The sequence below is a fragment of the Chaetura pelagica genome, unplaced genomic scaffold (genome assembly GCF_000747805.2).
Source record: "Chaetura pelagica isolate M959 unplaced genomic scaffold, ChaPel_1.0 scaffold21, whole genome shotgun sequence".
Lineage (NCBI taxonomy): Eukaryota > Metazoa > Chordata > Aves > Apodiformes > Apodidae > Chaetura > Chaetura pelagica.
Window position 1 is genome coordinate 665505 of NW_009952251.1, and position 14739 is coordinate 680243.

The 14739-nt window shown below is 39.0% G+C and overlaps 1 protein-coding gene across 1 annotated transcript in view; it reads right to left on the minus strand.

The window, feature by feature from the left end:
• Positions 1 to 12091: 12091 nt before the first annotated feature.
• The window catches only part of KLF7 (Kruppel-like factor 7 (ubiquitous)), a 57935-nt gene continuing 55287 nt past the window's right edge, over positions 12092 to 14739 (minus strand). Inside the window, exon 4 of the mRNA XM_010007323.1 lies at positions 12092 to 12143. Coding sequence (XP_010005625.1) covers positions 12092 to 12143 — 52 coding nt within the window. The remainder of the gene's footprint in view (positions 12144 to 14739) is intronic.

Consider the following 14739-nt stretch of genomic DNA (forward strand, 5'->3'; position numbering starts at 1 on the left):
AGCGGCGCCATCGGGACGGGCCGGGGCCGGGGCCGCGCAGCCGCCTCCGCTCCCCTGGCTCAGCCTTCACAGTGGAGAACATCTGTTATCTAGTAAGAATTTAATAATCAAATACCAATGAATCAGTTCAAAGGTGAAGCGGTGCTGATGGCGTCAGGCTCAGAAGACAAACCCGCAGCACGAACAAGTGAAAAGGGAGAGGTGAGGGGGTTCAGGGGCTGAGGATTCAGGGCCTGCAGGGCCAGCGGCAGGAAAGCAAAGCGTAACGGAAACAGTTTATTAACAGCAGTTACTCAGTATTTCAGGTTGTTTGTGGTGATGTGTTGGAGCTACTACTGTAAAGATCTGTTGCCAAAATCTTCTGTGCCGCAGCTCATGAACCATGTTTAGGTTACACTCTGTCAGCCTTTGCCATTTCCCAGAGCATTAGGCGTTTTTCTGTGCTCTCCTTCCTCTTCCAAATTACCTTCCTTGTAGCAGCTCTTTCTGCACCATCAGTTGGCCACGGTATTTCAGGGTCACAGCAAAGAGGTTGAAAGAAACATGTTTTTAGGGACCAGAATATGCACCTCAGAAGGCCCAGGTTCTCATGACTGAATTTTAGGAACTTGCATTTATTTTGCAGCTTTCTGTCATAAGGGTAAGAGGCTTTTGTTGAAGGGCAGGAAGGCTCCTACTTCTAAAAGATCCTTCCTGAATATCCCTAAATACTGTTAAAATGGTATCACTTGACCACGCTCCTTTGTACTTGTGGGATTAGTACTGGTCCTAGGTTTGCTAAGACCAGGTAGTCTGCATCCTGAGGGGAAAAGTGCCTTCTTATTATCTCAATACAACATTAGATAGGTTCCTCAGACCAGAAGGAATTTGTCTGGACTGGGACTGTGTTTTCTAGTCTGCACACTCCGTATTACTTGGGGAACTCAAGTTTAATTTGAGGTATCCTATCCTGTCCCCCGTTTGACATGCTTTTGTTCAGCCTGCACCCCCAAAAAGCCCAGCAGAAATCCATCAGACAGGCAAATATGACTGAGTTTGGGAGAGCCTCCAAAGCCCTGAGGAATTTTATTTTAAACTCAAGACTAATTAGCTGCAGCACAGCTTCATCTTGCTTAGTTTTATTGCCAGTCCATCCATAAGCAGACAATGAATCTGAAACTATGCATAGGAGTACATGAGTAAGTGCCTCTGAAAATAGGATGTACACGTTATGGTTTCAGGCAAAAGATATCCAGAAAACTGAAGTAAATGGACAAGTCATGGCCACAGAAGGCCCCTAGAAATAATAGTTCCAATAACCCTTGTCAGCTTGCAGCAAGCACCACAGAGATACACGATGAGGCACACAAGCTCTCAGTCAGCAGCTTATGGCTTGGGCCTCTGGAAAGATTTCCAGCCAGGTGGCAAGAAACTGTTAATAAAACTCCATTAATTTCATATTGAAACTGACTGACATATTTTAAAAATAATTAAACCCAGAAGTATTACAGATATTTGTAAAATACATTGATGTAGCTTAATTCTGGTTGCAAACCCTCACTTTCATTCACTTTTAATTCTACTTGCATTATTTACTCATGAGGAAAAAGTGAGGTAAAGAAAAAAAATTGTAAAAAAAAGAGGGAAGAAAAATCTAAATTTGTAAGTTTCATAGGAAGCATTTTTCTTTTTTCAGTTCAAGGAGCTTGGAAAGTAAGATACTTGAGGAAACTAATGCATCTGGCAACCTCCTATGTTAGAGTAAGCTGCCCACTAGACAGTCACAGGTTGCAGAGTCATGCCTAGAGCATGCTGAGCTCATTACAACCTCAGAAAGGGGTAAAAACTCCTCAGCCCTTCTGTGCTTCAGCTGAGATGCATTTGAAGAAGAGGAACTATATCTGAAAAGTCATGCAAAGTTTGCACATGATGAATTTGCATCAGATAAGCACAACGGGATAGTCATATGCAGTCTGCCCCTAGAAGTGTAGAAGTGTTTCTTTTCTTTTCCTTAGAGAACTCGGCACTCCAACAGTGAGGGCTGCCCGAGATGCCTGACTGTGCTACCTGAACAATTTAAGGGGGAAGGAGTTCTTTCACAGCATCTCTTTTCCCTGGCCTCCAGCTCCATCACACCTACATCATACAAATACTTCAATCTACAACAGAGACCATTTTTTTCAGCCTTGTATTTTCCTGGTAGGATGCCAAAAACTCTGTGACAACTGCCTGCCTGCCTCATGCTCTCTAAGACTGACACCAAGGTATCATTGCCACACTGAAGCAGACAGAGCACTGTGCAGTTTTGAGGGTTTGGAACACAAGCTCAAAATTTTAGCCTGTGCTGAGCCCTTTTCCAGAGCTCAAGAGCCATTTGTTATCCCAAACACTACAAAATATGTCCATCACCAAACATCTAGTATAACCTGAGTGGCCATAGCAACCATGACCATTGCTGAAACTTCTGTCTTCCAACTTACCATGTGGCTTTCCAGAAATGCTTGATGTCACTGCAACTCCTTTGGCATTCAACTCATTCCCTGGAATGAGTCACCTCTAGGTATGTGTCCATTAGCCACGGAGGGAGTAAAAATGAGTAGTTTAGAATGGTCATCTAGCCTCTAGATGCAGATGTCAGGAAGGGAATACTCTGTCTGACATTAACAGTTCTAGCATGTTCCTCAACAGGGCAAGGCATGTTGTCCCAGAAATAAAAGCTAGGAAGGTGGCACCAGATGAGCCCAAAAAGTGCCCCTCAGGTTTGCTGCAGTGTCTGAGCACAAGACAGCAAAAACCTAAAGGGATACCAGCCTGACTCAAAAAAGTAGTTTCACCTTAAGCCACGACACTGCAAAGTAATTGTGCTCAAAATGGGTGTTTTTACTGCCTTAATACCTTTACAGTACTTGAGCACCTAGGTGTATTCAGTTGTGCTTGCAATTTTGCAGACATTAAAGAGGGAGACTAAATGGCTGAAGTGGGGGAAAGAGAAAAATACTGCGAGACAGCCTGATGCACAGACTAGAGCATAGCACTAGTGCTAAAGTCTAGTCCTATTTTGACCACTGAATGACACACTTTTAAAACTAGGCTTGGAAAACACAATGCAAGTGTTCTCTGTGTCCTACAAAATTGGCTGAAATCTTTAACCCATATAAACTGTCATGTAACAGAAGTCACTGACTCCAACAGAAGCAGTATTACATGCCAAATCTGGTCAGCTTTTAAGAACTTCTTTTTTGAGCATCTTTTCCAAAAACAACATGGTACAGCATGAGTATAAGCAACACTTGAACTTTACAAAATACATTAAAAAAATTTCTTTAAATCCAAAAATGCAATTCTGATAAGCTAATGAAAACTTAGAAATAATATATTTCATGTCAATAACCGTTTACAGAACCATAGCCTTAGCTCATACTCAAAAGCCGTTTCACTGTTCACAGAAGTTTTCATAAAGAAATAATATACAAGGCACACTAAACAGTCAGGCCAAACACATTCTACTGTTTATTACACATATTACATTCTTAAATAAAAATGCGTCACATAACATTTTTGCATAGATATCTTACAATATACCAATTTAAAAAAGAATTATGAAACAGACCAGTAACAAAAATAAATTTTTTCTTCATTAATAATTTTGTAACATTAACATACCACCATCATATAATACAAATAATATTTTTAAATCTTAAGACTTTTTGTACAGCAAAAAAACTGACAAAGTAATATATTTATATTTATATATATAAAAAGCTTAAAAAAAATAAAATGTCAAAAAAAGGCAGAACTGAGGGCTACAAGATTGGGTACTTCTGTGATATATTAGAAATACCAGAGTAGGCCTGAGAGAACGTGACCGAGGGCATCTCCAAAATGCACTTGTCAGACACATCTGGTAAAAGAAAAATTATAGTGCAAAATGAAAGTCCTTCAAGCAATGTTGTTTGGGTTTTTTTTTGTTGGTTTTTTTTTTTCTTAATAGGGAGCATTTATTTTTTGTTGTTGTTGCTAAAAAAAAAAAAATTTAAATTAATCCCCTAAACAAAAATCTGATGTGTAGTAGAGAGCAAGAAAGGTTTCAGAGAACAAGAAAGAAAACAGGCCACTTTGCAAAGTAAGAAAAAAAAAATAATCTCAGCCTGCATTGTTATTTTTTCAACTAGATGAGTAGACATGCTGAACTAAGGCCTTGTTTCTATGAGAAAAGCTGTTATGGTTTATATGCAATGATTTCAAAACCAGGTACTTCAGTTGGTGCAAGAACCTCCTTGTAGAGGTATCTTTTTTGGTTTGAAGCATTTTTGAAGCATTATCTGCATAGGATGCCAATGCAAACTCAATCCAGGCAGTGAAGTAATAGATGCAGCTACAAACTGATTTTAACTAGACTGATATATTAACGTAGGGCAACTTCTCTGGTAGAGACATGGCCTTGGTAACAAAGTAGTGTTTAAACCAGTGTCTTGATTTGCTTCCCGAATCTGACAGGCCTGGGGTTTAAAATACAGAGTGATGGGTACAATGTATGTTGCAAACTAAAAAGTAAAGATCAGCTCTTCAGCCATCAGGCTCTCCAGGGACTGCGTGTTAGCTTTTCATTTCCCAAGAGCCCAACAATCAAGGCTGAAATTGTCACCTTTCTGTCCATTTTAGTTCACTTTTAGTGTGTACATGCTAAGTACTCATTTCTCTCCCTTCCCAACCCTCAAATTTGCAGGTTACTCATTCACAGTACCCAGCAACAGGTATTTCCTAGCATTGTTGAAAACTTTCTTACAGAAGCTGATGTGATCCTAAAATGCGATGGCAACAGCAAGTGCCCTCCCTAAATCAAAGCAATAGGCACTGTTGGCTACTACAAACTGTAAGTCAGTAGCTCAGTTTCCTCTTCTGTGTAGGTATATGTGGTACACTGTTGTACAACCACACCCACACAGAGACAGGGTGTAGAACCTGTTTTCTGGCAGTATCTAGAAGTTAGGACCAAAGCACTTAAAAAAAAAATCATCAAAGCTTTCATTTTGAAAATCAAAGAGTTCCAACTTCAAATATTACACCAAAAATGCCATTAACAAGCATTAAGGAAAACTATAAAACCCTGTTTAAAAAATGAAGCCTGCATTTGAAAGTTTTCAAGTAAGGAAACCCTTTTTTGAGGTGATAAAGGCAACCTAACTCCTCAGCTCCACATTTTAATGTATATAATTTATATATACAACTATATAATTATACATGTAACTTATATAGCATGATACATCTTGGACTTCTTCCTGTAAGGGAGGAGGAAAGTCTCAGCTTTGTAAGACAGATCTTAGTACCTGGTAGGCCACATGCTACAGTTCTTAAAATGCTGAATCTTGCCACTGGAGCTGTGGAGGAGAAAGACTGCAGTAGTCATCCCTAAACTATTAATAAAAAGGGACCTAAACTATTCATAAAAAGAGACACAAAGTGACAAAAGGAAGAATATCCAAGCTTGATCTGGAAATGATCATTCAAGAAGGCGTAGATTTAATGCCAATGAAATACAGGCAAGACTTGTAGTATCTCGGGAGGAAATAATTTTCATTTCTCAAGACAGAGTTAAAAAGAGTTACTGTTAAGCATTGCTTTTGTTCTTGGTATGTGGGGATCTTTGCGAGTGCAATTCTACCTGAAATCAGCAAAAAGTACTTTAGAAGACTATTGGGTTAGAGGCATCACCCAGGATATGAAAGCTTAAAAACAGTCTTACTGGAAGGAATGACAGGATATGCCAAGTCCTGAATAAAATCAAGAATAAGAGCCCTTGATCCACTGGGTGCTGGCCTAGTAACATTAAATTATTTATGAGATATTCATCTTTTTTATTTATTCAATGTAAAGATTATGACACACATTAAGGGGAAAGGCAGAGAAAAGGAAATATATAAGCAAGTTGGATTCTCATCAGTTTTGCCAAAAGCACCAATTATGACCTCTTTTGTACACAGATAATCAAAGTATGTTAAATAGGATGAGCAATCTTTGTTTTACAGATTGCTAAAAAGCCCAAATTGTCCAGGGACAGGTAAAAATGAGAGAGAAGGCCTAATTCTGTAGCTATCAAAAAGGTCACAGATAAGATACATTCAATCACTGCAACTATCATATTGATCATCTCCATTTTAGACATACACCCTAGTAATTAGTTATCTTTTTACTCCTGAAGTAAAAACAGGTCTAAAAGCAAGGACGTAGGGGCTCCTCTGCATTTAGCTTCTTCTTCCCCATCTGTGTGTGGTCAGTGCTTTCCATGTACTAAGTGAAAATATGCTAGTCTAAAAAAACAGCAAATTCCAAAAAGGCTGAGGAAAATAAGAATGAAAAAAAACACTTCACATTTGCAGAAATATAAATTGGCTAAGATTTCAGGTCCTGGAAAACATTTTTGAGACATCATATGGGTCTTCCAGGCTAGCAAACTTATTCCCATAATATCCGGTTGGTCCCTGCAGCTGTGACACCTCTCATGGTATCATATTGCTTCAAACTGGTTTGCTAAGAGTTTTGGGTTTGTTTAAGATTTCCTTCTCTCTAAGTCTCCCTCGTGAAGAAGCCTTATAAAGTTTAATAAGGATGAAAATTTCAGAGTTTGAGAGAAACCATACAGACCTCTCCTACAGTCTGTTCTGCCAGCAGAAGACTGGGAAGTACTAAAACCAGTACACATTTCTCAGTGAGAGCTCAGAAATGAGGAACAGAAACATAAAAATTAATGTTGGAAGGTACCTCTGGAAGTCATCCAGTTCAACCCTCTGTTTTAAAAACATTTGCCAATTTAACCAGGTAATATAATTTTCTAGACTGAGTACTGGCTATTGAAAACTGTGGGATAATGAAAAATACTCTGGACTCTAGAACTCCCTTTTCTGTTAGACCAATCTTTATAAAATACACGTGAAATCTTAGGTTGCTCTTTATGTCCTAAGGGGAAAACTAAACATAATAAAGATGCACTAAAATGTTGTTTTGGTCTAAAAAGTGACTAAAATACAACATTATGTGTCTTCATATTTAATATGAGTGAAAGAATAAATTTTTCTAGTTTAAGGTAAAAAAGCAATTATTATGTTGGAAAAACAGAATTTTGCTTGCCAGGCATCAAGCTGGCAGTACAGAGAGGGTGTATTTCTATTAACACACTTTTATACACAGATTCAGAAAATCTGACTAGAAAAATGTTTATATTGGTGCTTCCTAAATAATTTTTCATAAGTCAGTTTTCAAAACAGAAACTTGTCATATAGCTTGTCTGAATCAGATAATGGAAAAAAACAGAATAATTAACTTACATCAACACTGTAACATATGAAGTATATCTCGATCTGGAATATTCTGTCTGGTTCTGATCTCGTCATCACTAAAAAATTATTGACATATTGGAGCAAATCTAGCATAAAGCCACCTTGGAGATCAGGTTCTGAAACACATGATGGATGAAGAGAGGCTGAGAGACACGGTCCAACCTTAGGAGGAGAATGGTCAGGGTAGATCATATTGTTGTCTACGAATACCTAACAGAGAGTGTAGAAAAGAAGCCAGATTCTTCTTGAAGGTTCATAGCAGAAGAGGCAAGGAAACCAATGTAGAACATGCCAAATTCCTACTTGACATACAGATTTTAATTGCTATTTTTTTAACTGTAAAGCTGGTCCAGTCTGCACAGAGAGGTTGTAGAATTTCCATCATTGGGTATATTTAAAACTCTGCTGGGTATGGCCCTGAGCAACCAGCTCTCGGAAGATGACCAAGGCAGCCTCTGGAGGCCCCTTCCCATGTGCATAATTCTATGATTGACTGCTTCCCTCCAAAATATTATTTAGCTATTCAAAAAACTTCACATTTGCTTTAGTTGCTTCCTCTATGTACACTATTATGTGAGACTTTTGTATCAATTTGTTCTCATCCTATAGTTCCACCACCTTGGAAACTACAATCTGACTTTCTTATAATGGATCTTTTGCAAATAGGCATAAATCTAGCATGAAGGAAACAAGGTTAAGCTTCTTCTTTCTACAGCTGGATAATCCTCTGCTCTGTTCAGACCCCACCTGGAGTACTGCATCCAGCTCTGGAGTCCTCAGCACCAGGCAGACATGAACCTACTGAAGCAGGTCCAGAGGAGAGCCACAAAAACGATCAGAAGGATGGAACACCTTTCCTATGAAGAAAGGCTGAATGAGTTGGGGTTGTTCAGCCTGGAGAAGAGAAGGCTCCAGGGAGACGTTATTGTGGCCTTTCAGTATTAAAAGGGGGCCTCTAAGAAAGATGGTGAGAAACTTTTTAGCAGAGAGTGTAATGATATGACAAGGGGTAATGGTTTTAAACTAAAAGAGGGTAGATTCAGACTAGAGGTAAGAAATAGATCTTTTATGGTGATGGTGATGAAACACTGGAACAGGTTGCCCAGAGAGGTGATAGATACCCCATCCCTGGAAACATTCAAGGTCAGGCTGGACAGGGCTCTAAGCAACCTGAATTAGTTGAAGATGTCAACTGAGGGAGGGTTGGACTAGATGACCTATAATGGTCCTTTTCCAACCCAAACCATTCTATGATTCTATGATAACTCAGTCCTCCGCTGTGGAGGACTATTTATCATCTATTTATGGAATTGTTTCCAAGAAGACTTAAAGACAGGATTAACCTTTCCTCACTATTCTGTCTCTATTCATAGTGTACAAATACAGGACAATTGCACATGTTTAGCATGCAAAAAGGAGCCCAAAGAGGATCTAGCTGTAACAGATCACATAAATTTTGAAGTGCCAGCTTAAAATATCTGCAAAGAAACAAAACTTAGCATTGTAAAAAATTAATTCTGGAATGCACCACTAATTAAGCCTTTCCAAAATGGAGACTCCTTCTGCAAATACCAGCTATGGTTCAAAATTCTAGTAATGACTAAGACACTTGCATATGAGCACCCAAAGACTGAATTCCAGGAATTGACTAAGTACACGATGTACACAGGTGAAAAATATCTCCCTTTACAAACAGAAGAGATGGTCCCAAAGATCAAAATTTGGCTTCAGAGTTCAAGACCTGCTATAGAGAGGACCTGATGAATCTGAAATCTGGTTAAGTCTCTTATTCCCTTTTTCTTTATGTTTTTTAGGCTATTTGGATCCATACCTCAGATGTTGGCCTGCCTCTAGAGCAAAATAATCAGACATTTCAGTGTGATTTTTTTCCATGGAGTTCTACCATATATACCATAAGGTATCAACAAGACCATAAATAACAATTGGAAGTAACTAAACAGTCCTGCTTGGGTTTTTTTCCATTTTAAATAGAGACTGGTACTTAAACTGTCATTTAATAATTAAGGTTTGTAGACTACTGGTACGATGTCTAAAGGCAGGTGTTTTCAGAGGTCAAAGGAGGATATTTATGGAGTGTGAGAGCCAATGAATGTCATAGTGTTGGGTTTAAGAGCACACACTTCAGAACACTACAGTAATGAAATTCTAGGATTCACTTATCCTTTTTTTAATCTAATGCACTGACTGGATGCTCTACAGTTTCACAGAGCTGAGGTTTCAGTTCCCATTAGACATCTGGCAGGATGCTCTATATATTCCAACACAAATTGGATTCTAGGGCCCTCAGTCCCAGTGGAACAGCTGGGTGGGATGGCCATAAAAAGGATGCAAATACAGAAGTAGAGAAATACGAGATTGTCAGCAAGCAGTGCTCTGCAATTTTAAAATGTATACATATATATAAACATATATATATATACACACACACATATAGTTAGTTTTAAATCTTTGGAATAAACTCAGTTTTCATTCTCCCTCTCTTTCTCTCTGTCTTTCTTCTCTTTCTTTCACTCTCTCTCATGCTCTTATCACTAATGTTACATCATTGTCCCTAAAAGATGGTTAGATTTTGGTCCATATTTCATGCCATATGGGCCAGACATCATATTTCCCCTTGTCCCCAAAGCATTCAGATGACAGTCACAGTGTTTTGTGAAAACTGTGAGGAAAAACAGCATCTTTTGAGTAAATTCAATCTTTCAATTCAATCTTTCACTGGAACCAAAGGTTGCAAAATGCTGAGAATTCAAGTGCCAAGGATCCCGGTGACGGCTCTTAAACATCTATTGAGTTTCTTTTTGTTCTTTTTTTCCCCTAAGTGTACAGTTTTACCTCACAAAACATAAATTAAGGGAAATATTTAACAGTCAATGAGTCAAAACAGTCAGAGAAGGGCAGCTGGCTAATACGGTATAAAAAAGCAGCAACCATTTGTGGACCACATGCCATTTTGATTCATTTCTAGACACATCTTGTAGGGATGGTCCCAGAATATACAAAATATACAACCTAATGACCACCTGCCTGCTTGCATAGGCCATTTTTATGGTCCTAAATGCAGTCTTTGGAGTCAGGGCCAGTGCCAAATAGTTTCAAATGCAAGTTATGCTATGATACCTTTTTTTTTTTTCTTTTGTAATGAAGACTTTAATCCACTTTGAGCCAACGAAATCAAATAATCAACAGGACTGAAGGGTGAGCATGAGACCTCCACTTCTCCTTGATGGTTCACACAGTAGTCCAAATTGGATCTCTAGGCTACTAATACTTTAGATAAATCATTTGGAAAAGCCTCACTGCTGTGTGGAAAATCCAACCCTTCCTTCACCGTTCACACTGTTACGTATTTTCAGATAGGAGTGGGCTACAGCATCAACTTGATGAATGGAAAAGGAGGACTTTGATAATTTCTTTAAAAGGCTAATGCTGAATGAAGCCATTGTACTTGGAAGAGGTTCTCAATTTCCCACTCAGAGACTTGAGTGGGATTTTTGGCTTGTTTTTTGTTGTTGGGTTTTTTTTTTTGTAAGATGCTCAACAAATATTAGCTTTAAATTAAAACGTCTGCAGGTGCTCTTTACACAAATGAAAGTCTAATGTTTTAAATTGGTTAATAGAAGAACAGCAAGAAAAAGCAACATAATTCATTGCTAAGTCACTGTGGGTTGTGGCTAACATGCTCACATGATGTGGAAGGAATCCTGTAGTCATGCCTGTGTGGCCAGTCCCAGACCGATATCCAGGTGAAGACAAGGAGTTCTGAAGATCACTTGTTCGTGGAGAAAAGAGAAAAAATGTTTAAGCTTTCAAATAAGCTTTTAAAGTTTTTTGTTCAAAAAATAAACAAGAAGTTCTAGCTATGGCAATAAGGTGAGGCCTACAGAGATATTAGGTGCTGTTTCTCACGGCTTTATCCCTTGGCCACTTAGCCATCATGGCAGCAGCTTCCAGAGTCCCTAGTGCATATGTTGTGCAATAGCCAAAACAAAAAAAAACACAAAATAAAAACAACCAACAAAAACATAGTCCTCCATGAAGTCTACATAAACTCAGGCCAAAAAGAGGATATTTGTGTCACAAGTGTCACTCCACAGTCTACTGCCATTAAGGCCACTGGTATTGACTTAAAAGGATCTCAATAGCTCAGTTCTAGGAAGAAGAACCAAAACCAAGACAGGTCAAAGTGTCTGTGAGAAGTCTGATGCACTGAACATTAGGAATTCTCAGACAAAGAACAAATGAACCAAGAGGTTAATTTTGGCTACCAAACTGGAATTTGGTTTTCTAGGTCATTGTTTTCCCCCCATCTATTTAAAAAGAAAGTTAGTGCTACAAATATGCAACTTCAAGACGACATATTCTCCTATTGAGTTGCACTGAGAAGCAAGTTAAATAAGCCCCTCCTACTGCCATCCACCTGCAGGGAGGCCTCCTCAGTTTTCTTTGATTTCCATTGGCAAAAACAGAAAACAAATCCAAGAGGGATGAAGTACTGTAAGCAATTGTTCCTTCTCATTGACTTCACCTCCATACCGTTTCCCCGCCTGCATCGTCTCCCATCCAGCTGGGGCAAGGCATAAAGAACCGATGTACGTATTGAAGTATAACTGGGTGCATGACAGTGTGAGCCTGTGGTCTCTATACAGAGGGTTACACGTGGTCAAGTTTTCTTCTTCTGCAAGGCAGCATGTTGTAACTTGAGTTCCACTTTCATCTCACGATACTTAGCTCAGCTGACATCTGTACCAAGCTGATATTTAGATGTGTCTCTTCATGTGGAGGGCGAGGTGATCAGACCTGGAAAAACATCTGCAAAATAAAGCAAGTGGGAAAATAAGTAAATAAAGAATTAGGGAAAACACAGTTCCTGCTCCTTCCTCTGTATGTACAGGAGGAAACATATTCAAGTTTAGAAACCTTCCTTAGATTATCTATGGACTGCCACCAAACCCTGTGATAGCCAACTATCCTGGCTCTCAGGCAGCTAAACAGACTGCTCTTCATTTCTCTGTTCCTCTCCCTCCCTCTTGTATCACTAGGTCAAGTATCAAGGAAGAGTGCTCATCTATACACCTGTAGTATAAAATCAAATATGAGTGTGTGTGCATATTAAATAAATAAATGTAACAAATCAGTTTTGGTCAAGTACTCAGCAACACCAGTTTAAAAAAATCACTGTATTTCTCAAGTGCCCAGTACCTGCAACACACACTGAAATATGATGCCAGTTTTGCAAGATGAATTCTCATTTCTAACTCTGACCTGGAAGGAAAGCTGGTTCAGAGTTTGGAGTTTGACAACCTGGTAGGCCATAGATCTCTCCCTTTCCCTCTCCTGGGAATCTGCACAGTAATATGTGGATGTTGATGAATGCTATATCCCTGAAGGATGTTAAGAGGAGATACTATTTTTAAGAGTGAAAATTGAGAGACAGAAAAGGCAAGGAAATTGTATCACAAGAAGTGTGGTAGAACTGGGAAAAAATGCCAGGACTTAAGCTTTCAACTTCTGTTCTTTATCCACAATGCAATTTTTCTCCACCTCATAATAAAAAATAACGTTTTGATATTCTGAACATGTAGACAGATGCTGATGAGATGGACTTAGAGCGCTGACTCTAGAGAACCAGCTGAGTTTTAAGGCTGGTCTAAACATGCAGTTAATTGAGAATAAGGTAGGGCATGAATTTGAAATGAAGCATCTATTCTTGATTAACTTCCTCTCTAAAGGCTTATGACTGCCTTCTCTGAAATGACTTAAACCACTTGGGAGGTGGGTTAAGATAACTGTTTTATTCTAACACACTTACTCCAGGTTAAGAACAACCCCACATAGAGTTCATCAGGAATTACTATTCTAGAACAGATGTCATGTAGTAGACATGCTGAAGGGCACTCACAGCAGCAGGAAGAGCAGCCCAAATTTAGGTACTTCACACCACCAAGATACTGTCAGAGTGATCAGGAGAGTAAGTTCTCAGGAGAAGTGTTTTTCTTCCTTACCATTCAATATATACACCATTTTATCGAGACTGCCAATAAGCAGAATGGTTTTTTTCTACTTCATACCCATTAGAAATGGGATTGCAAGCACCAACCCATTTCACACCCACCAACACAGTGTCATTAAGGATATGGATGGCACCAGAGAGCAAACCACAAGACAAGCAGCCAATGGTTCTGGCTGCCTACCTCAAAGCCTACCTCCTATCTGTGGCTTTTCGTAAACTGTTCCTGTAGGCTCTGAGGGCACCATGAAAAACTACTTCCAGAACTGACTTGCCTAGAATGTCTTTTCACTGCTCTACAGATTTAGAGTATAAAAGAGCCACCAATACTGGTGTAAATAATTTCCAAATGGCTTATTGTGAGAATCTGTGAGAATAGTATCAGAAATGCACTGAGAACATATTTTTTAAAAAACAACAATAGTTGAGTATTTTGTATTTTTGAGAAAGAAGGTAAAAGAATGAATTGCACTACTCAGTAAAAAAAATCCAAAAACAAGAGGTGAAAAAAAAGAACACTCAATCTAAAGGCAAAAACTTAAAAGGATAAACATCCTGAGTAAAAAAGGCTGAGAAATAAAAGAACTATAAAAATATATATGTTAAATAGGTAGGGGATCTTTTCTGTCCTGCTGGCAGTATTCCCCCGCACAGGCAATCTGCCTGTATCTACATGCAGAGATCAAGAGTTGCATTTTTAAGACAAAGAAGCCTCCTAAGGTGGCAACTTCCACAAGAAAAGCTAGATACTCATCTTCTGTGGATGAACATAGCTCTGCTGGAGTCAGCTGTTCTTTCCTGATTTGTAGCAGCTTACAAGGGGGTCAATACCTTCAAAGTGGCAAAAAAATACTTCAAAACAGGATGGAGGCTGCATTCCTCCAAGCTCCTTCATGAAGCACAGTGAGACAGACGTGAATCAGACAATGGACACTTGGCTTTCAACGCAGCAGGCTCAGCACAGCTAGAATTTTCTAGCCCTAAGGTGCCTCAATACACCCTTGGACCAACATCTCTCCCGTCCGTCTAAACTGAGAAAGCAGCATGCTCTGGCTGCAAAGGCTGCCAAAACAAAAACAACAGCTTGAGTGGCTGCCAAAAAGACATGCACCAGCTGGCACTTCAGTCTAGGACTAGTCATAAGACCACCACCCAAGCACAGCTTTTCCTCTTTTATTGTCTCTATTATAGATGTAACCCAGGAAAAAGTATGCTGAGTCATAGCACAGCAAGATCTGTTAAAAATATGGATCAAATAGATTGTTTCAGTAACCACAGTATTAGCATCTAGTATATCTTTCAGCCTACTATATTTTTATAGGCAATAAAATGGCTCCATATTTGCTAGTTTATAGCTAATAAAATAGTACAATACTAATTCTTCACATTTTCCTGCTG